The following is a 23930-nucleotide window of genomic DNA, read 5'->3' on the forward strand; positions in this document are numbered from 1 at the left end:
TAGTTGTCCCCAGGGGCGGACTGACCATTTGGAAAGTCGGGCACTGCCCGAGGGCCCGGGGTCAGTAGGGGACCCCATGAGATGCCCCTGGTACCTTTTTCATAGGCATTTTTGAGTTTGGGCAAGGACACAGGGGCCCCATGATCCCCCACTGCCCGGGGGCCCCATGAGTTGTCAGTCCGCCCGCCCCTGGTTGTCCCCGAATCTGGTGTGCACATTGGAAGATTTCCCCCCCCCCCCCCCCCCCATGTTCTGAGGGCAACTCTAAAATGTTGGCTTTCCCCTCATTTTTGTTGATGGCAATGGTCACCAGCACAAATAGAGGATTGAATATACCCAAAGAGGACACAGACTGCAATAAAAAACGTGACCGAGGATCTAACCTTTCCACACTTATCTAAAACTACAAATAAAGAGAATCTGTGCATTCAAGGTGAATATTGCAGCCAAAGATATTTTTTTTTTGTCTTAGTTCTGGTTTTCAGCTTTGAAATTGCATTACTTCAGCTGAAGTAGTGTGATTTCAAAGCCGTCCGGCTGTGCGATTTCACGTGTAGGTTGCCGACATCTGTGCGACTTCATGCACAGATGTCAATGCAAGTCGCACATGAATCCGACAAAAATAGTGCAGGAACTTTTTTTCAAAATCAGTGCAAATCGGAGTCGCCCCGATTTGAACGGCTCCATAGGCACACATAGGGTGCGACTTGCCATGCGGTTTTGAATTGTCAAATCTCCTTGATGTGAACTTAATGGGCTATTCATTTTAATCTTTTGGGGTTTTTTTGTCTTTTAGTCCTGGTTTTCAGCTTTGAAATCCCATTACTTCAGCTGAAGTAGCGTGATTTCAAAGCCGTCCGGCTGTGCGATTTCACGTGTAGGTTGCCGACATCGTTGCGACTTCATGCACAGATATCAATGCAAGTCGCACATGAATCCGACAAAAATAGTGCAGGAACCTTTTTCAAAATCAGTGTAAGTCAGAGTCGCCCCGATTTGAACGGCTCCATAGGCACACATAGGGTGTGACTTGCCATGTGGTTTTGAATTGTCAAATCTCATTGATGTGAATTTAATGGGCTATTCATTTTAATCTTGTTTTTTTTTGTCTGGCGTTCTGCTTTCACTTCCCATTCTGAAGAAACAAGAAGTGAGAGAAAAATCTAACTAAGGAAAATCCCGTTAGGCTAGGTCAGTGTTTCTCAACTCCAGTCCTCATGGACCCCCAACAGGTCATGTTTTCAGGATTTCCATTATTTTGCACAGGTGATTTGATCAGTTTCACTGCCTTAGTAATTACCACAGCTGTTTCATCTAAGGGAAATCCTGAAAACATGACCTGTTGGGGGTCCATGAGGACTGGAGTTGAGAAACACTGGGCTAGGTTCACACTTGTGCGGGTGGTTGCTGCTGTGGGCCCGCTCCTGTTCCTGCACCCGCAGGCAAAAATGCGCTGCAGTTTAGGAGATGTGTGGGGGTGTCTTTAAACCTAATAGCACCCCCCACGCTTTGGAAACCACGGCGCGGTTTCCTGCACTAGGAACTGCGCTTTGTTTGTGGTTTCCGTGCACGCTGCGTTTTCAGAAAAGGTGCAGGGACCTTTTCCCTGTATTTTTAGGAGACACAGCAGCCCTATCAAATGAATGGGCTGCCATGGCTGTGCAAAATGTGGCTTGCAGAGCAGCACAAGTGTGAACCTAGCATTAGGGTGGCCATAAATTACTCGGTTCAGTGGGGATTGGCCAAAAATTTGATCCATGTATGGGCACCCTGGTTCTACAAAAGTCAACCTACCAATCGACTTCTGTATAACCGGCCTGTCAGGTTTTTCCTGAATGATCAGTGCTGTTTTCCCTGCACAGCCAGAAAACTGACCACACTGAGATGGATGTGCTCTCATGCCTAGGAATACAAAGAGAGCAGGATACTTTTTTTAATACAAGTGCATTTTCAGGAGACATAGCAGCCCTATCAAATGAATGGGCAGCCATGGCTGTGCAAAATGTGGCTTGCAGAGCCGCACAAGTGTGAACCTAGCATTTGGGTGGCCATAAATGAGTCAAAATTCAGCCAGTTCAGCAGGGATTTGCCAAAAAATTTTATCCATATATGGGTACCCTGGTTCTACAAAAGTCGATCTAACAGTCGATTTTTGTATAGCCAGCCTGTCAGGTTTTTCCTGAATGATCAGTGCTGGTGGCTATTGCCAGCAGCACTGATTAGTGTATTCTAACGGTGGGGAAGTCTCCCTGCTGTCAGAATCCAATAGTACAGTTGGAGTGGTTCCCTCATCCACACATTCGATGGGTTGTTGTTTTTCTTTTTTTTGTTCAGCCTTCTGGTTGAACAAAAAAATAAAAATAAATTATTCATGTATAGCCAGCTTTAGACACCAGAACAAGTTTCCCACTTCCAAGATTTGCCCTCTATGCCTTTTCTAGTGACAACTAAATGTTTTGGATTTTTCTTTTCTTAACCTCCCTGGCAGTATTCCCGAGTGTAGCTCGGGGTAAAGTTTCAGTACCACAAGCGGTAACCCCCGAGCTACACTCGGGAATACCATGCGGCGCTGCTCCGGGATCCCTCGATTACTTACCTTGTCCTGCGCTCCCACGATGTCCCTCCTGCAGTGTCCCTGGCAATGTCCTCCGGCGGATGCTGGCATCTGTCATCTGGGTTCCATCCCCTGCGACGTCGGGACGTACGGGGGACGGAACTGGCGGGAAATTTGAAAATGACATATTGTGACATTCACTAAAATCACATAGTAAAACATTACTGTATCAAACCATTTCACATACATTTTGTCCCGAGTGCTTTGTCCTGTGCCCTGCCTGCATTTTTACTGTTCTTTCTGCCTGGGAACATCCATGGCGTCCAAAAAGCGTCCCTTTAGGTCAAAATCGGTTTTAGACCAGCTAGAGAACAGCGATAGTAAATTAGAACCACTTGCAGAATTGAGTGATAATGATTCGTGGGGGAAATTCGTCATCAGACACGAAAACTATTTTGCGACTTTGCTCAGTGATGTGCGAACTTGGTGCTATATTTCAAATTTCAGTGTTTTTGGTTTGATTATATTATTGAATTAACTTTATTATTATAGTATTATTTTTTATGATTATTTATTAAATTATAATTTATGATTTCGTGTTTCAAATTTTAACATACCCGGGATGTTTACTAGACTCTTGTTCGGACAGATTTCAGTGAGTTATTCCTAAAAAATTATAGGTCTACAATAAAAAAAATACATATTTCCATGTAAAAAAATGTACCTTTGAGCACAGAAATATGGACATAATCAGACCGCTAGGGGGGTTAACAGGACAGCTTCAGAGCGCGCTAATCCCTAGCAGAATCACAGACAGCATTAAAAACCTGACCGGTACCCACACACAGGCTTTTGATTTGATTTATTTATTTATTTCAGGTACTTATATAGTGCTGTCAATTTACACCGCGCTTTTCATATATATTGTACATTCACATCAGTCCCTAACCCTCAAGGGGTGAACAATCTAAGGTCCCTAACTCACATTCATACATACACATACTAGGGACAATTTAGACAGGATCCAATTAACCAACCAGCATGTCTTTGGACCATAGAGTGGTGGAAATCTACCTGAACAACATGGGAGAATTCAAAGATTATTGGGCCCAGCGCCATATTTTTAGGCCCCATTCCCATTTTGATATGGCAGGAACATGAGCAAAAAAGAGCTCTGTGATACGTTGCCTTGGTCACCATGCCCAGCCTCCTGCCAAGGGATTGCCTCTTCCCCTCCTCCAGAAAGCTCTCAGGATTCTGGAGAGGTGGAAGGGCTTCAGAAGCTCCGACACTCAGAACCTCCCTAGCCTGTCCTGAGGTGAACTCCTGCTTCACTCACAGGCTGACTCATCCCAGGCTGCTAATCAGCCTCTGTCTAAAAAGAAAAAAAACAACTATCTGCCTAACCAAGAGCGCGTTACATGTCTAAGATTTATTTTCATCTGTGTTCCATTGGGGAAGTGTACAATCTAAGGTCCCTAACTTACATTCATACATACACATACTAGGGCCAATTTAGACAGGATCCAATTAACCTACCAGCATGTCTTTGGAGTGTGGCAGGAAACTGGAGTACCCGGAGGAAACCCATGCAGGCACAGGGAGAACATGCAAACTCCAGGCAGGTGGTGCCGTCTTTGGGATTCGAACCAACGACCCTAGTACTGCCAGGCGGAAGTGCTAACCCTTTTGCCACTGTGCTGCCCTATGATGGAGACGACAGCTGGCTCTTTTCACACACATTATATAGGTTACCGTTAGGTAACCCACCATGAAAAATGCCATTCAGCCATCGCTGGGCTACATGTAGACTGGAAGTGGCCTTAAATAGGCTGTAGGAGGTCAGCAACACTAAAATGAACCTGGTGAAAGCAAATACAGTAATTTTTTTGATAATCAGGCACTTGTTTGATACACAGTGCCTTTACTTAGGATTTACATTAAAGGAGTTTTCGTATTAGCATCTTGTGAGCCACAGGTTCCCATTGCCTCAACAGATGCGGCAGAAAATGTGTACGATTAAGTTTTCATGCTGACGGTTGTCTTCCTTAATTATCTATTAGTTTATACCGGAAAGCCCCGAGCTAAACTTGTTTGAGATAGAAGAGGAAACCGCACGCTTGCAGAGAGCCGTCAAGCGCTTGGAGGAATATATAGACTCAGCCAAGACATGGAAAAGATCAGGTGAGAGCGCCGGCTATGGCTGACAGACTCGATCACAGCAACAATAAAAAAAATGGAGACTGCGGGTGTTCATAACCAGCATCAGCTCTATCACTATTGGGAAGAAGTCTTAATTATTTACATTTTAAACAGAGCATGCAGGATTTAGGCTAGGGTTACTCTGACCCACATGGTAAATATGCAGTGTTTTACTAGGCTGGTATCTGTCAAAGTCAGTTTCTTCAAGCTGTGGTGGAATGTGCTTTTTAGACCGCATCACACTACATCCATGTGTGTATACAGGACCAGGACAAGGGGTGGGCAGGATGGGCAGCTGCCCCGGGCACAGCGGAGCAAGGGGGCATTGAATGGACACGACACGAAACCCTTTCTATGGCGTGCAACAGTGGGGGGAGGAAGTGCAGTTCCACATCCTTGCTCTGGGCACTAGATGAACTTGTTTCGGTGCTGTGTGTGTGTATGTTCATATGTTATTCCATGTTCAACCATTTGAAAAATAAGCCAATCGAAAACCCTCCACATACAGAACCCTATGCCTACAGTTGATCTAGAGCAGGGGTATCAAACCCCATTTCTTCACGGGCCGTATCCGCATTATAGTTGCCCTCAAAGGGCCGGTTGTATCTGTAAGACTAGATGTCCAGAGCACCCCACCCCCCATTACATCAGATGTCAAGAATCCCACACCCTCCATAACATCACCATACACCCCCTTTGGGGGCAGAGCTGGAAAGCAGAAAGTTCAGGGTCTGGAGGAGGACCAGAGGAGGAGTGGAGTCAGTTACCAGAGTCTGCTGAATGCTGAGACCAGGGGAGGCAGAGATGAGGGGGTGCTGCAGCTGCACTGAGAGGTGCAGGATTTGGCAGAGGAGTTCTCTTCTCCTTTTCGCTGCCGACTGCTGAGACAAGGTGGGGACGGGGACAAGGGGGGTACCTGCAGGAGAGGTGCAAGGGCCACATGAAATGGCCTGGAGGGCCGGATTAGACCCGCGGGCCTTGTGTTTGACACCTGTGATCTAAAGGAAGTCATAAGAACCCTAATAAAACGATCTAATTTGCTCCAATGGAAAAAAAAATACCTTCCTGATCTGAAAGCAATCGAATATTCCCTGGATCAACTACCCCTGGTGGTTATCACCATTAATATACAGCCATATTTTGTGCATTTAGGAATGCATCCAGCTCTTTTTTAAAAATGGAGCTGGCCAAAACTAGTTCTGGAGGGAGTCTGTTCTACATTTTCACAGCTCCTACTGTGAAGAAGTCTTTCCATATGTGGAAGTTAAATTTTTTTTCCTCCAGTTCAAAAGAGTGCCTCCTTGTCATTAGTAATGACCTGACAGTCAGTCAGTAGGAAGTGTCCCATGTACTGATTTCCCATCTTTTAGTTGAAATTCTCCTCCACTCCTAACCCAACCTCCATAATCTTCCAGAGCCCACTTCATAGAAGCCATACTACAGCTTCTATTATGAAAGAGGAACTAATAGTGGCGGACAAGTGGATGATTGATGGGTCTGCCCCCTCCATTCATAGATCCATTTTTATTCATAGAAGCTGTAGTACAGCGTCTGTGAATGGTGCAGGTAAGCAGAAGAAGTGGCCAAAGTTGGGCTCCTTGATGAGAGCCTGTGACAGCCCCTTAGTTTTATTAGCCTTCGCCACACCAGAAGATTATGCCAATGAGAGTGCAAAGGAATGGGGTCAGGGACAGAGTAAAATCTCAAATAAAAGAAGAGAAATCGGCACAAGGGACAAATCCTATTGTGACTGTAAGTTACATCCCTTTGTGCTAATTTTTCGGTTTTTAATTTTAGCTACACATAGGCTTTAAAGTGCATGTACAGTGCATCCAGAAAGTGTTCACAGCGCTTAACTTTTGCCACATTTTGTTGTTACAGCCTTATTCCAAGATTGAGTAAATTCATTTTTTTTTACTCAACATTCTACAGACCATACCCCATAATGACAACATGAAAGAAGTTCGTTTTGAAATCTTTGCATTTTATTAAAAATAAAAAATAAAAAAAAACACATGTACATAAGTATTCACAGGCTTTGCCATGACACTCAAAATTGAACTTTGGTGCATCCTGTTCCCACTGATCATCCTTGAGATGTTTCCACAACTTGATTGGAGTCCACCTGTGGGAAATTCAGTTGATTGGACGTGATTAGGAAAGGCATAAACCTGCCTATATAAGGTCCCACAGTTAACATTGCATGTCAGAGCACAAACCAAGCCATGAAGTCCAAGTAATTGTCCGTAGACCTCCGGGACAGGATTGTATCAAGGCACAGATCTGGGGAAGGGTACAGAAAAAATTTCTACAGCATTGAATGTCCCATTGAGCACAGTGGCCTCCATCACCCGTAAATCGAAGAAGTTTGGAACCACCAGGAATCTTCCTAGAGCGAGCCATCCAGCCAAAATGAGCAATCGAGGGAGAAGGGCCTTAGCCAGGGAGGTCACCAAGCACCCGATGGTCACTCTGAGAGTTCCAGCGTTTCTCTGTGGAGAGAGGAGAACCTTCCAGAAGAACAACCATCTCTGCAGCACTCCACCAATCAGTGCTGTATGGTAGAGTGGCCAGGCGGAAGCCACTCCTCAGTAAAAGGCAAATGGCAGTCCGCCTGGAGATTGCCAAAAGGCACCTGAGGGACTCTTAGACCATGAGAAACAAAACTCTCTGGTCTGATGAAACTAAGATTGAACTCTTTGGCCTGAATGCCAAGCGTCATGTCTGGAGGAAACCAGGCACCGCTCACCACCTGGCCAATACCATCCCTTCAGTGAAGCATGGTGGTGGCAGCATCATGCTGTGGGGATGTTTTTCAGCGGCAGGAACTGGGAGACTAGTCAGGATCAAAGGAAAGATGAATGCAGCAATGTACAGAGACATCTTTGATGAAAACCTGTTCCAGAGCGCTCTGGACCTTAGACTGGGGCGACGGTTTATCTTTCAACAGGACAACGACCCTAAGCACACAGCCCACATAACAAAGGAGTGGCTACAGGCCAACTCTGTGAATGTACTGGAGTGGCCCAGCCAGAGCCCAGACTTGAACCCGATTGAACATCTCTGGAGAGATCTGAAAATGGCTGTGCACCAACGCTCCCCATCCAACCTGATGAAACCTGAAACCCTCTGATCAGTCCCATTGTTGCATTAAGAAATACTACTCCCCCCAGCATCTCTTCAGCTGTGTAGCATGTATTGCATCTACTTAACCAAAGATGAATTGTCTATGAAGAAAGCTTGGAAAGTCATAACTTACGCAACAGGCTGCTACCCGTAGTACTTCAAGCTGCGAAAGGCGGTAAGCTAGTTACATGAAATGGGAGATCAGGGGAAAACGCTGGCTACATGCTGAATACCATACAGTAGTTGCAAAGATTTTCTTTTTTTTTTTTTTTCATCAGTGATAGAATTTATGGCTGGCTTTGAACCGAAACGAAAAGGGTAACTTTGTAATGGCAATGTATTACAAAAATGGCTTGTATAGCAATAATTTATATTGATTTTTTTTTAACAAAGCTAGCTTCCCTTGTAAACGTTTCCCTGCTCAGGGACCTGCAGAGCGGCTCATTATGTGAGGACACGGGCTTTGCCTGTAACAGAATATTTAGGCTACTCTGCTTTCTTGTTCCTTGCTGAATATTTCTTCGCTCTCGGTGTGTGTCACTGTGACCGCCGCTTGGCTGATTTTTATAAGTTCGTTTTTTTATTCTGGAGTGTGCGGCGGATTCATTTTGTGCTGTGGCATTAGAGAAATGGTGACTCATGCTGCTCATCCCACCTAAATTGTAGCCTGCTGAGGTTCCATTAGGTTCTATCAGACAGAATGCGTGCAGCACGTTCTTAACCCCTCAAATGCTGGCCAAAGAGCAGGTGGCAGGAGACATCCAGTATTCCTTCATATATTCTTGTCCTAATTTTACTAGAAAATTAATATGATCTGATTGAGCCATTTTTAATTGTTATTAATGAAATAAGGAGTTATGTGTGAGGGTGTTTTTATTCCACCATGCTCCAATGACCCTGGAAAGTATACAGGGAGCACAGGCTATCTGTTGAGTACTTCAGTCTTCCATCCAAGCGTTGTTGTTGTTGAAGGCACACCATTCCTGTGATTGGCAACCTGGAAACCCTTTTTCTTGCCTGTTTTTGTAGTTCAGAAGAACTAAAACCCAACCCTGGGCCCCAGGACTTCCGCCTCAAGTGGCCCCCCACGTATAATTTTTTTCTGTTTCATTCTTCTCTACTTACTATTTTCCTGAGTCTTCAAACCAGTCATGTGGTATGCAGGGTCTTTTCACCTCTTCTCCGAGAGTTGGTGGTCCTCAGCGATGCAGAGAGCGGCATTAACTTGATAACATCAATGCCACTCTGCATCAATATACCATGACTCAGACTTCTGGGGGACATCAAATGACATCATACAAAAGTACCATTTGCTGCCATGTGTTGCAGTAATGCTCATTTTAGGGCATATTAGACATAGATCTGACTTCGCCGTAATTGTGTTTTGTTCTGATTGCACATCGAATGTGATTTTTTTTAATTTAAAAATTTCAGCACGCATTTTTTTTTTTGCTCAGAGTTGATAAAGCAGCTATTCTTAACTAGGGTTTCTTGACCTATGAGTCTGCTGGGGTTCCATGACCTGTGATATATTCACCTTTCCAACTGATGGTGCCTGTTTAGTTATAGAGGCAACACCTCTTGGCAGAAGGCCACACCTTTCCTTGTATTGGTTTCCTGTGAACTCCTCCTCCTTGCCTGTTTGTAGATCAGGAGATTAAAACCCAACTCTGGGCTCCAGGTCCCTTTTCTCCAGTGTCCCTGTCAGGACCCAGATCTGAACCTGAAACCTCTGCTGAGCCTGGCAATGTCTGTTCTTGCTGGGCCACCTGGAATGCTACATAGCTCCCTGGACAATTCCTTGAATGATCATGTCTTGAACCTTGCTTGTTTTGAACCTTGAACCCTTTGCTCCTCCCATGAACTTCCTATTAAAGCCATGCTTTTGCACTTCCTGTTTGCCAGATTATTATGCTCTTTCCAGCCAATATCTTGCTCTTGCCACAACTGCTCTTGTCTGTATTTTCGCTACCACTCGTTACCAACTTTTGACTTTTTCCTCAGCTATGCTTTTGCTTGATCCCAACCTGCAACCACTTGTTACCAACCTTTGGCTTGTTTGCTGACTATGCTTCTGTTTGATCCTTACCAACTATATCCACTACTGGACCCTGGCTTGCTCACTTCCTGGTGGGGCGACCCTGAGGACTGCGACCTAGTGCAAAACCCATCTCCACCATCAGTACCTCTGGTGAATACCAGTTAGTACTTAGAACCCACACCTCGGATGAACTCGCATCATCTGCCAGGGTGACCTCCTTCTATACCTTTCCTGCTTGTCAGTGGGACTCTCTACTATTGTAGCTACTGGTCTCGGAGCCTGACCCCTGACCATGACAGCCCCCTCTTTTCAGGCAATGTTTTTACCATTTTTCAGAGTTTTCAAGCCAGTCACATGACATGCAATATCCCTTTTGCCTCTTCTCCAATGGTGGATGGTCCTTGAGGATAGAGGGAGAACATTGACTTGATTACATCAGCACCACTTTCTGCATTATTATACTTTGAGTGCTTGAGTCCCTACATGTCCTCAGACTTTGGTTGAATTGAATGGCCCGCACAGAGTTGATTGAGCAGCCACACTCAAGTACGGTTCAGTAGAACCTTTGAGGTTCCTCAAGAGTTTGCTAGAAGTTTCTTGGGCTGTGAGCTTAGTTCTGCAGGCAGTGTCACTTGGCAGAGCCATCTGCATGACACCAATGATATTTTTTATCTGTCTCTAAGTCATCCTGACTGCCACTATAAGTGGGGCATTCTTCCTACTGGCCACCAATGTAAGGGGCATTTTTCCATTGACCTTCAGTAAATTGGTTTAAGAAAGGGTTATCCAAGACTATTTTTCAAGGGTTATTGGGAAGCCAAGGGAATTATTTCAAGGGGTCCTCTAGGTAAAAAGGCTGTGTTTTACCATGCTTGGGAGGAAAGGGGGGGGGGGTTGTGTCAAATAATCATTTAGTTTATAATCTAAGATATATTCCTGCTTTTTTTTTTATCTATCATCGTATGTCCAAGAAGGTACTGAGGCATCTGTTTGTTTATAGAATCATGTACAGGGAGCATATTATGCTAATCCTTTTGACATTTGTGAAGGGTCATAGTTTGATGATGGATCCAAATCTGACATTTCTCTGGTCTCCTAAGGTCCGGCTCACTGGCAACATTACCGTACGCTGCTGATGCTGGAAGAGATGCAAGATGAAGTAGCCAAATCTCATTGTGAGCTACAGAAACTCGAGCTGGGTAAGTAATGTTCCTTGTTATCAGTCCAGACATTCTGTCCTATCTTGTTGCGCAATGGTTCTCCTCACAAACCTATTACATCGCTATCCATCATCTGGAGGACAGTAGGTCGCCATCCGCTTCATAAATACAGAGTGGTAAAAAGCCAATTTATCTGGAAATGTGAGCTGAAAATTACAGTACAATATGTAACAGGCTGCTCACTTGAAAAAAATAGTTTCAGATGTTTGACATGACCGAGAAGTAACCACATAGAGCTATTATTTTTTGAAGATGCAATATGTAACAAAAAATGTGAAATGTTCTGGAAAATGTTAAATTTTGGTGCGATTTTAGCTCTGAAGGCAGGAAAAATGCTCACTTTAATGTAGAGGGGGCTTTGTACTATTTTACAATTTGTTGCTTTTTTAGACAGCTAAATATGAAACATTACAAATATGTGAAAAATAGCCTAAGTTACAGTAGATGGAGCCCCTAGGCTACTTTTCATATGCTATACAGTTTCTTCTAACCAGGAGAAGTTAAAGTCCCTGAACTTTCAACTTCAGACTCTTTCACACAAGTGGTCTGATTAGGTCTGTTTTTCAGGCGGACCCAATTAGACCCTCCATTCTCCTTTTTTGGGCAATTGGATGTGAACAAACCAGCTGTCCCTTTACACCCGGCTACTTCCGATCCGGCAAAAACAAATGGAAGGGGATCCGTTCCCCTCTTATCAGAACGGAGGGCAGTTGGGTGTAAATGGACAGCTGGTCCGTCGTACATCCGACATCTCATAGATCAGATCAGGCTTTGTCCATGTCCGCTATACATAAGTGGAAGGGACAAGGACCTGTCATCCGGCCACTCCACTCCGCTCAGCAGGGGATCAGAAAACAGATACTCCTGAACAATACCGGATCCAGCCCGCGTGATAGGGGACTAAAACCTCTAAATACATTAAAGGTGCATCAAAACAAAAGATGTGCAATGTCTTACAGTTCAGTTTGTTTAAAAAGCAACCACAGACCTAGTGAAAAATAAATGACTGTGTAGAACTGCATGCCATAGATAATGCCGCTTGTTCGGTGTGTGGAAGCAGTGGTCTCTCTGCAGAGGTCCAACATGTGTCCCTGAGTCAGACCTATAGCTGTTTAACCACTTCCCGACCGGCCGTTGCATATAAATGGCCGGACGGTGGCAGTGCAGGGTCAGCTGGCTGTTTATAAATGGCCTCCCCGCACCCTGCTTGTGCGCGCTCCCTGGGAGAGCGCAGCACCACGATCCGGTGCCCGCTGTGTCCTCCGGACACAGTGAAACACCGATTGTCAGACGGGACCTCTGTGCGTGGTCCCGATCATGTGATCACTGATTGGCCAATCAGTGATCACATGCAAAGTAGTAAGCAAGATGTCACTTGTGACATCATTGCTTACTACGTGTGAAATTTGTGAATGATCACAGAGGTCACATGGTACAAGGCTATTCACAACAGCCTTGTACCATGTGACAAGCTGTGACCAATCACAGCTCACTCAGTACTTCTGAATGAGTGCAAGAATGCAGACAGAGAGAAAGAGAAATGATTGCTTTTACATCCTATATGGGTGTAAAAGCAATCCGTGTAGAAAAAAAAAAAAATCTTCATCACCCCCCACAAGTAGTACAGTGTCACCATGGTGACACTGTACTGCTAGGGTGACAGTATGTAAAAAAAATAAAATAAAAATGTAAAAAAAAATGTTTAAAAATTATAATTTTTGGTTATAAACTAATTTGGATTTTTTTTTTTACTAAAGAGATAACGGAATAATTTTTGGCCAAGATTTATGATGAAATATTATTTATTTGCAACATTTTATTAAAAAAAACACTTTTTTTCAAACTTTTTGAACTTTTTCATTTACATAGCAAAAAAAAATAAAAATCCCAGCGGTGAATAAATACCACCAAAATAAAGCTCTATCTGTCTCAAAAAAATGGTAAAAAATTCATTTGGGTACAGTGTTGCATGACCGCGCAATTGTCATTCAAAGTGTGATAGCGCTGAAAGCTGAAAATTGGCCTGGACAGGAAGGGGGTGAAAGTGTCCGGTCTGGAAGTGGTTAATCAGCGGGGAGCCTGAACTCTGCTGAGTGCAGAGCTACATAGCTGACTCAGCAGGGGCTATGTTGGACCATGCAGAGAGACCACTGCTTCCACATACAGAAAAAAGAACAAAGGTAGGTCCTTGTATATAAAATGCTGGCAGGGGACAGGATTTTCTACTCAGGTCTCAGCTGATTTTTAAAAGTAATAGACTTTGTACACATTCTTTGTACACAGGGCAGCACAGTGGCTAAATGGTTAGCACTTCCGCCTGGCAGTACTAGGGTCACTGGTTCAAATCCCAACCATGGCACCACCTGCCTGGAGTTTGCATGTTCTCCCTGTGACTGCGTGGCTTTCCTCTGGGTACTCCGGTTTCCTCCCACTCTCCAAAGACATGCTGGTAGGTTAATTGGCTCCTGTCTAAACTAGCCCTAATATGTGTATGTGTAAATGTGAGTTAGGGACTTTAGATTGTACGCTCCTTGAGGGTTAGGGACTGATGTGAATGTACAATATATATGTAAATTGACGGCGCTATATAAGTACCTGAAATAAATAAATTCTATTTTGATGCACCTGGAATGCATTTAGTTAATTTCAACGGAATGTTAAATTGGCCTTTAAGGCCGATTCACACTATAGAAACGTGGTCCAGATGCTCTCCGGATGCATTTTTGGTGCATTCCGGTGCGTTTTTGATGAGTTCCAGTAAATTTTTTCCACTCTTTTTTTCTATTTAAATAGGGACATGTGCATTCCAGTGCGTTTTGATGATTTTTACCGTGTTTTAGTACAGTTCTGTACAGGAAAAATGCAGCCTGTTCAACTTTTTTTTCTGCATCCAGAACGCACTGGAACTGCAAACACTGATGTGAACTGACATTGACAACCATATAACCTACTTTTTGTGTGTTTTGGATTTAGAAAAAAAGCTACTGAAACGCATGTGGTGTGAACTGGCCCTAAAAAATGAAACTTCACCTTCTAGTGCAGTTACATTTATTTGGTAGGCCTCCCTCCCTTTTTTATACTCCTCTTTCCCCGATCCAGAGAGATTTTGCTCTCCCAGATCGCTTGCCAAATTCTCCTTGGCTGGGCCCATTCAGGAGCCCTCTGCACCTCCTTCCATCCAATGGACTTTTAATATGATCTCATGCTCCAGACTAGCTCTCCATAGCAATGAATGGGAGGAGAGGAAGAATTTGACAAGTGACTGTGCAGTCCAGTGAGCGATCTCTTGCTGGATCAGGGAGAGAACTGGGAGGTCAGGGGCTGCCGTTACAAAGGTGCAATTACTCTTTAGAGCTCTCATTTCATACAAAGGTTGTCATCGTCTCTCTCAGAAAATGAGTGGAAAAAACATCTGCTGTATCACCCAGCTCTCTGGCACTAGCTAATCAAACTGGATCGTAAAATGGAAATCAATAGCACGTCAGCTGCTGTTGCTCCCATGATTCTAAACAAACTACTAATTTAATGATAGGTTGCTAGGTTTACTTCCACCTAACAATCAAATTGATTATCCGTAATGTCGTGGTTTCGAGATTTGAAGGGTTTTTCTTTTTTATCACGGTTGTTGAAACCTTCCTTTTAGATGTCAGAGGATATGTGTTGTTTCAGATGTCAGTTATATTACGGAGCTATGATATAGATCTCTGGCCAAAACGTATTTTTGCTCTAAACTCCTCCAGGCAGAAAATAGGAAGAAAACATTTAATTCACTTATATATTCATTACAGATCATGAAATGTATTTGTAATGTACATTAATACCGGACGATACCTTATCAGTCTCCTGTGAACCCTGTACAGGAGCTCTCAGACTGGGAGGGGATATCATTTTAAAGTGACATTAAAGATTGTTTCTTTTTAACCATTTGCCGCCCGCCCTATGGCCGAATGGCGGGCGGCAAATGTCATCAGCGTTCCGGGTGGACGCCATATGGCGTCCTCCCGCACATGCGCAGATTGCGCTCCTGCAGAGCGGCGCAGCGGCGCGATCTGTCACCGGCCGTGTACCTCGGACACGGCCGATGACAGATCTGAGTATTGGCCCCGTTGCCGGTACCATGTGACCTGCTGTGACCAATCACAGCAGGTCACATGACAGTTGTATACAATGGATGGCTTCATTCATGCCATCCATTGTATACTAGTGTCTAGCTGTGAATGGTCACAGCTAATCACATGCACATGTCATGTGATTAGCTGTGGCCAAATCACAGCTAAGCACAAAAAAAAAAAAACCCTGAATGAATCGATGTCATTCAGGTAAATGCTTGCTTATAGCAAAGTAATTCTTTGCTATAAGCAAATTGTGTAAAAAAAAAAAATACTGATCACTTCCCCAAAGTAGTACAATGTTACCATGGTAACATTGTACTACTTTGGTCATAGTGAAATATGAAAAAGAAATCTTAAAAAAAGAAAAAAAATTTAATAAAAAATAATAAAAAAAAGAAAAAAAAATATATATTTTTTTCATACTGTCACCAGTCAGTGTCCCTGATCACCGCCATGCCAGTTATATGATGACGCTGTACTGCACTGGTGACAATATGTAAAAAAAAAAATAGTGAAACTAATTTTTTTAACTTTTTCATTTTCCGAAAAATTGGCAAAAAAAATACAACTTCAAAAAACTTGCCATGCCTCTTATGAAGTACGTCGGACTGTCTACTTTGCAAAAAGGGGTCATTTGGGGGATATCTGTACTGTTCTGACATTCTTGGACCTCAAGAAATTTGATTGGCTGTCAGTACTTCAGGATTGATCAATATTCAGATCTATATCATAGTTTGTGAACTCTATAACTTTCCTACAAACTACAAAATACATCCTAATTTGGGTTATTTTCACCAAAGACATGTAGCAGAATACATCTCGGCCTAAATTTATGAAGAACAATTATTTATTTGCAAACTTTTATAACAAAAACATAGAAAAACTTTTTTTTTTCAAAATTTTTGGTCTTTTTTTGTTAATTTAGCAAAAAATAAAAACCCCAGCAGTGATTAAATACCACCAAAAGAAAGCTCTAGTTGTGTGAAGAAAATTATAAAATTTTAGTTTGGGTACAATGTTGTATCACCGCGCAATTGTCATTCAAAGTGTGAGAGTGCTGAAACCTGAAAACTGGCCTGGGCAGGAAGGTGTAAAATTGGTTAAATAACAAACATGTCTATACTTACCTGCTCCATGCGATGGTTTTGCACAGAGCAGCCCAGAACTTTTTTTTTTTTTCGGGTTCCCGCCGGTGCTCCTGGCTCTTCCCCCTTGAGCAGTGCCCCCAAGGAAAGCCGTGAAAAGTTTACCTTATGGCGCCGCTCCAAGCTATGGATGGAAGGAAAGGGATCACCCTACCGGCAAGTGAGAAGAGGGGAGCATGAGTCCGAGTGATTCCAGTGTCAGCCAATGCAAGTGAAGGGATGGACACTGCTCAACCGAGTGCAGGAATCCAATGTTGAGGAATGGCCTCAGCCGCTGTGCTGGCCTTGCTCTCTGACCAAGCCCCCCTGCAATGCATCAGAGGGCGTGGCCAGTACAGCGGCTGAAGCCATTCATCAACATTGGATTCCTGGGGTCAGTTGAGCAGCATCCATCCCTTCACTCCCAATAACAGGCACTCGCCCTGGGGTCACCACTGTGTACTCATCCCTTAGCCACTACTCTATGCGTCAATAATACACACAGAGCCGAGGCTTGGCCCAGCCCCCTGCGCTCTCCTCATTGGCTATGATTGACAGCAACGGGAGCCAGTGGCCTCCTACTGCTGTCTCAGCCAATGAGAAGGAGGAGTACCCAGGACAGCAGAGGCTGTCGAACTTTGCTGGGTCAGAGGGGGCTCAGGTAAATCTAAAATAAGTATGCAGCGCTAATGTAAAAAATATATAAAATATAGAATCAGATAGATGAAAAATATATAGAATCAGATAAATCAGAAATTGCACAATATCATATTCCAGCGACTTAGTCCAAATATAGTAGTACAGCAAAGTGATTATGTGCAAATGTTCATAAATCCACAATAGAGGGATAACCGTGTCTCTTGTGCTCTTGAAAGTATACAAACATTGCACTAACCAGATAGCGCATTAACTGCGCATGGAGCAATTAAGACCTGCTCCTGGTGCTCTGGACTTGTAATACCATGAAGATGTCATCAGTGTGTAGGCCACTAGGTGTCATCAATCTAGGTGTGCTCTTTAAATTTCCACCATGCCAGTCACCAGGGTGGGGGAGGGAGAGGTCACACACCAAGCCAGGTCATCAGGAACCTTCAAAAGTGGGCTCCCATAGAAATGATGAGCCCAGAGAAAGCTTCCAATAGTGCAGTAGGTCTTTAATTCACAAAATTCCAGCATATTCAGATTAAAAAACAAACTTCCATCCGGATCCAATATGGCCATCAGGATGGCCTTGCGGTATATGTACAATGGTCAGGGGCACCTCCCTAACGCGTTTCGTGTGCTTACACTTCCTCAGGGCTCCGGTAAAGATTGGGACGGGGAAGGGGGCGCTGCACGCTGAAGGTTTTTTACCTTCATGCATAGAATACATGAAGGTAAAAAACCTTGAGCCTTTAGAACCACTTTAAGCTAGTCAGGCAGCATTACATCACACAGTGCTATCGGTATAAGGAAGGCCATACATTATGCAATTTTCTTATGTTTACTTGTAAACTTTGTTTTTTACATTTGCTTCTCGGTTTCCAGGCCTAGGCAAATGATATAAATCCCAGGAGTTTTCAGGAGGGGGTTTCTCAGCTAAGCACACCCTACTGCCTGCATGCCTGAGCTAAGGGCAGATAGATTCCAAGAAGTAAATGCTACATGAATCATCCGCCCTTACGTACTCTGACTGTAGATAAAACAGAATCTTATAAAGTCTAGTTCCCCTTCATTAGCTGCTGTATGTTGCAACCTGAGTGTAGCACCAGCTGCTGATGGGGAACGAGACATTATAAGATTCTACTTTATCTACGGTCAGAGTTTTTAATAGCTGTTTCCTTAACCCCTGATGAAGGGGCCAGAATGTGGTCCCTGAAACGCGTTGGCTATCAAGTGTATCACAGATTTAGAATAAGACCTTTTTCTCTAAATTTCAACTTTGCGGTGTGGTACTCCAATCTTCCGATTCAACTATAACATTTACATCCTGAGGTTTCCTTGGGAGTCCGTCGGTGTATGGAAGCAGCCCACATACTATCCAGATGCACCATTGGTATAATAATAGTATGGTTTAGAACAAATCAATCATGGGTACCAAATATTATTCACCTTAGGTTCCAGCGCCATCCAATCCATTAGCTCTGTCTTACAAAGAAATGTGTATATAGCTCAAGTAGTGTATGGGTAACCTCATTATATCAGAGAAAAAACACTGGGATGCATAACCATGAGTCAAATAATCCAGTCTTTTATCAGGTATGTCAGGACTTAGACTCCAGTAAGCTTCCTTTTACAAGATGCAACTCTTCCAGCGAGTAAGAAGAAATCTCTGAATGAAAACATAAAAACACACACAACAGAGGGCACCATCTAAGTGCAGCATTGAAATATTTATGGTATGATAAAAATAAATTGACAACTCACATGAAGTAAGTTTGTGGAGTCATGTAGACCATATGAAATCAGGACATCCAGGGAACCTTCTATAGCAGAGGCATCCAGTCCAGGGATTGTGCAGCACTGCCACCAGCCAAGTAGGCATAGGAATCTCAGAGCACTGCATGGTCGGGAGGAGACTCCAGAGCAGTGGTTCTCAACCTTCCTAATGCCGTGACCCTTTAATACAGTTCCTCATGTTGTGGTGACCCCCAACCATAAAATTATTTACCCAGTAATTATAATTCATGAGTGTCGTTTTACCTCTAATACTGCTGCTTTCAACACAGTAGCTGCTTTCAACACAGTAGCTGCTTTCAACACAGTAGCTGCTTTCAACACAGTAGCTGCTTTTAACAGAGTAGCTGCTTTCAACACAGCAGCTGCTTTCTACACAGTAGCTGCTCTTTACACATCGGAAATATGTGTTTTCTGATGGTCTTAGGGGACCCCTGTAAAAGGGTCACTCGACCCCCAAAAGGGTCGCGACCCACAGGTTGAGAACCACTGCTCCAGAGGAACCCAATGGATGATGGCAGACACCGGGGGACATCCTGAGGGCATGGCTACAAGTTTCAAGACATTCCTGCCTCTTTGTCAAGCCTGATGCTTGCTCTTATTCTCTATATGCCGACACAAACTTACATCATATGAGTTGCCAAATTGTTTTTATCATACAATAAATGTTTTAATGCTGCACTTAGATGGAGCCCTCCTCTGTGTGTGCTTCTACATTACTTCCAGTAGTCTGTGTACTTGGTCATCTGATGACATAAGCCATTCCCTATGATGATGGGGAGGGGATCACATGATTATATAGTTATGTTTTGTGTACTTTTGTCCACATACCTATATATTGCTTATTCTTTTTTACCTATTTAGTTGCAGAGCAATACCAAAAATGGTGTGAGAAGCTTTCCATTACCATTGACTCCTCAGAGGTGGCGGGCTGTCCCTCTGAATTCTGCACACTGCCTCCTGTACTCGTATACAGCCATCCGGATGAACTTCGGGAGCTGATGACCACTCATCTCCGAGTGCGGGAGCTACAGCAGAAGATCCATTTACAAAAGGTAACATGGGAGAGTAAGTGGTATGGATTATCCTTTCTGCTGTATTTTATCGTACTTAGCTCTTATTGATTATACTTTGTATTTATTTTACTTCCTCTTTGTGTGTCCTCTGTGGTTATGTCCATTTCTATTTGTCTTCCAATGTCATGTTTTATTAAAGCCGAACTTCAGACAGGTATAAAAATAACACAAATGGCTGCATTTGTGTATTAATAAAAGCATACACAACTAGTATAGAACAGAACTAAAGTCCACGATACTTGGCTATACTGGTAGGCTGCACTGATGGGGCTGCACTGATGATCAGTGCCTTGATTGTCAGTGTAAACTTCCCCTGTCACAGGAAAGCCGGTTAGTGCTGTGACAGCGCTGAGGAAAGGAAATGCCAATAACCAGCATTTGTTTACAGGTGATCAGCTGTGACTGTCCGAGGGACACAGCTCACCACCGATTGCTGTGCTGCGCTTTACATATATATTGTACATTCACATCAGTCGCTAACCCTCAAGGGGTGTACAATCTAAGGTCCCTAACTCACATTCATACATACACATACTAGGGCTAATTTAGACAGGATCCAATTAACCTGCCAGCATATCTTTGGAGTGTGGGAGAAAACTGGAGTACCCGGAGGAAACCCACGCAGGCACAGGGAGAACATGCAAACTCCAGGCAGGAGGTGCCGTGGTTGGGATTCGAACAGACGACCCTAGAGCCTGTGGGTTTAATACTGCCTTAAAGCTCTGAATTCACCATTTACAAAGCAAGTTTTCCAAGTTTGATGCAGTAGATCTAAATGGATATGTATTCTCCAATGACTGCTTTCAAAACATAGAAAAGTGACGGCAGAAAAAGACCGAGTGGTCTATCGAGTCTGACCATTTATTTTTTTGTGTGTGTTTGTTAGGTTCTTTTTTTTTTTTTTTTTGGTGGGGGTTGTGTTTTTTATTTTTGTTTTTTTGTCTGTGTATAGATCTATGCTTGTCCAAAGCATGTTTGAAGCTATCTCCTAGGTTGTAAGCTCCATGGAGCAGGGCCCTCATATCCCTCTTGTATTGAACTGTATTGTTGCTGTATTGTCTCCCGTTATATTGTAAAGCACTGAGCAAACTGTTGGCGCTATATACAGTTGTGTTCAAAATAATAGCAGTGTGTTGAAAAAAGTGAAAAAAGCTCAAAATCCTTCTAATAGCTTTTATTTCCATCCACACAAATGCATTGGGAACACTACACATTCTATTCCAAATCAAAACATGAAGAAAAATATATCAAATTTGTGTTGTTCCTCTAAAAAAAATTGAAGAAAAGTGAATATTAGACGGTTCAAAAAAATAGCAGTGTTTGTATTCTTTACAAACTCAAACATTCACTATATAAACTGAAAAATGTTTGAAGATTTTGCTTTCCTTTGAATGACTTAATGAATATTTGGTTGTAGTCGCACTGTTTCTGAGAACTGCTGTACATCTGTGTTGCATGGAGTCACCCAACTTCTGGCACCTGTGATCAGGTATTCCAGCCCAGGATGATTGGACTACATTCCACAGTTCTTCTCTATTTCTTGGTTTTGCCTCAGAAACGGCATTTTTGATGTCACCCCACAAGTTTTCTATCGGATTAAGATTCGGGGATTGGGCTGGCCACTCCATAACGTCAATCTTGTTGGTCTGGAACCAAGATGTTGCACGTTTACTGGTGTGTTTGGGGTCGTTGTCTTGTTGGAACACCCATTTCAAGGGCATTTCCTCTTCAGCATAAGGCAGCATGACCTCTTCAAGTATTCTGATGTATTCAAACTGATCCATGATCCCTGGTATGCGATAAATAGGCCCAACACCGTAGTATGAGAAACATCCCCATATCATGATGCTTGCACCACCATGCTTCACTGTCTTCACAGTGTACTGTGGCTTGAATTCAGTGTTTGGGGGTTGTCTGACAAACTGTCTCCGGCCACTAGACCCAAAAAGAACAATCTTACTTTCATCAGTCCACAAAATGTTGCGCCATTTCTCTTTAGGCCAGTCAATGTGCTCTTTGGCAACCTCTTCAGCACGTCTTTTTCCCAACAGTGGGACTTTGCGGGGGCTTCTTGCAGATAGCTTGGCTTCACATAGGCGTCTTCTAATTGTAACAGTACTCACAGGGAACTTTACACCTTCTTTCATCTTCCTGGAGCTGATATTGGCTGAGTCCTTGCCATTTTGGCTATTCTTCTATCCATTCGAATGGTAGTTTTTCGCTTTCTTCCACGTCTTTCAGGTTTTGGTTGCCATTTTAAAGCATTTACGATCATTTTAGCTGAGCAGCCTATCATTTTATGCACATCTTTATATGTTTTCCCCTCTCCAATCAACTTTTTAATGAAGGTACGCTGTTCTTCTGAACAATATCTGGAACGACCCATTTTCCTCAGAATTTCAGAGAGAAATGCACTGTAACCAGCATGTACATCATTTGCTGCCTTCCTTCCTTAAATAAGGGCAATAATTGCCACCTGTTTTTCAAAGAATGAATGACCTCACTAATAGAACTCCACACTGCTATTATTTTGAACATGCCCCTTTCAATTAGTGATTCAATTACACAGAATCAGCAGCATGCATGTCATGACTGTTGGGTCTGTTGGATTTCTATTACTCTACTACACCTGCTAGAAAATTATTTGCCATGTAGAAATATAATTTCTACCAAAAACAGTGATTGATCAGGTTAGTGATGTCTGACTGCTATTATTTTGAACACAACTGTAAATCCTGTATAATAATAATAATTGACTGTTGACTGGCTCACTGTAGACTTTGCTCGTTGGAAGTGCAGCAAAACTAAAGTGCATAGTTTTAAAACAGCAGAAAAAGATTCATGTTATTTAAAAAAAAAAAAGGGCATGTAGATAAAAAAGGGCCACAGGAGGTCAGCAGCATTGAGATTACAATAAATGGTTAAAAAAAATAAAGTGAAAAGTTGTTTGTTTGGTTTTTTTTTTAATTAAAAAAATAAACAATAGTTTAGGAATACTATTATGAAAATAAATGTTTTACATGGTTCACCCACATCTGATCGTGAAAAAAATTTTTGGGTTCCGGGAATATGGACGAGTCAATTTAACAGTATACCATTTGCTATGCCACACGCTTTACTGTCCTTTGGGAGACCCAGTTAGTCCTCATCATCTCCAATGAGCAGTTGTATGAGGTCATTTTAATTACACTTTCTCCGAACTGTGACCACAGATCTGTATCCTTTTACTCTTCATTCTCCATAAGGCTTCTCTTATCTGTTCTCTCCATGGAATATACAGCTGTGCAGTCTAAATGTCTGAAGCCAGGAAGCGCCTTAAGCAGCCCAGTACGAAATGTCTACAACTGATGAGAATTCTGTACACATCTCCTCACCACTGGGTCCAGGGTAACCGCAGGATCACATAGCAGAGTCCCTTGTCCTTCTGATGTGTGTCATCCGCCACAGGTCTCTATGGTGGGGGAGCTGGACGAGCTGCAGCAAACAATGACTCTGCACAGATTTACCATTCACAAAGACAACATTGATTTTCTTGCAGTGACCGGTTTCATTACAGACAGAATCTCCTGGTTGGATCCTTAAATTACAAAAAGAAATACTAGAACAGGAAATCAAATTTATAAAGAAATTCCAGTTTCTGGTCTGTGGGCTTAACCCTTTGCTGCCAGAGCCATTTGTGCAGCTTTTGCATTAGTTTAAAATATATTTTTAGGCCTGAAGATTAGTTAAAACCCCAAATATTACACACTGCTCAAAAAAATGAAAGGAATACTTTTTAATCGGAGTATAACATCAAGTCAATGAATCTCCTGGGATATTGATCTGGTCGGTTAAGTAGCAGAGGGGGTAGTTAATTAGATTCAGCTGCTTTGGTGTTAATGAAATTAACGACAGGTACACTATATGGGCAACAATAAGTCCTGGGTTCCTCCTGGCACAGGCTAGACAATGGTACCCTGACTGCCATTAGGTATGGGGATGAAATCCTTGGACCCATTGTCAGACCCTACACTGATACAGTGGGTCCTGGGTTCCTTCT

At 43.1% G+C, this 23930-nt stretch overlaps 1 protein-coding gene across 1 annotated transcript in view; it reads left to right on the top strand.

Annotated features, from left to right (window-relative positions):
• TEDC2 (tubulin epsilon and delta complex 2) overlaps window positions 1-23930 on the top strand; it is a 90748-nt gene that overhangs the window by 61442 nt on the left and 5376 nt on the right. The window contains exons 8-10 of the mRNA XM_089683077.1: window positions 4618-4738; window positions 11024-11122; window positions 19680-19870. Coding sequence (XP_089539203.1) covers window positions 4618-4738; window positions 11024-11122; window positions 19680-19870 — 411 coding nt within the window. The remainder of the gene's footprint in view (window positions 1-4617; window positions 4739-11023; window positions 11123-19679; window positions 19871-23930) is intronic.

The sequence above is a fragment of the Staurois parvus genome, unplaced genomic scaffold, assembly GCF_062004578.1.
Source record: "Staurois parvus isolate SC_StPar_1 unplaced genomic scaffold, SC_StPar_1.0 ptg000018l, whole genome shotgun sequence".
Classification (NCBI taxonomy): Eukaryota; Metazoa; Chordata; class Amphibia; order Anura; family Ranidae; genus Staurois; species Staurois parvus.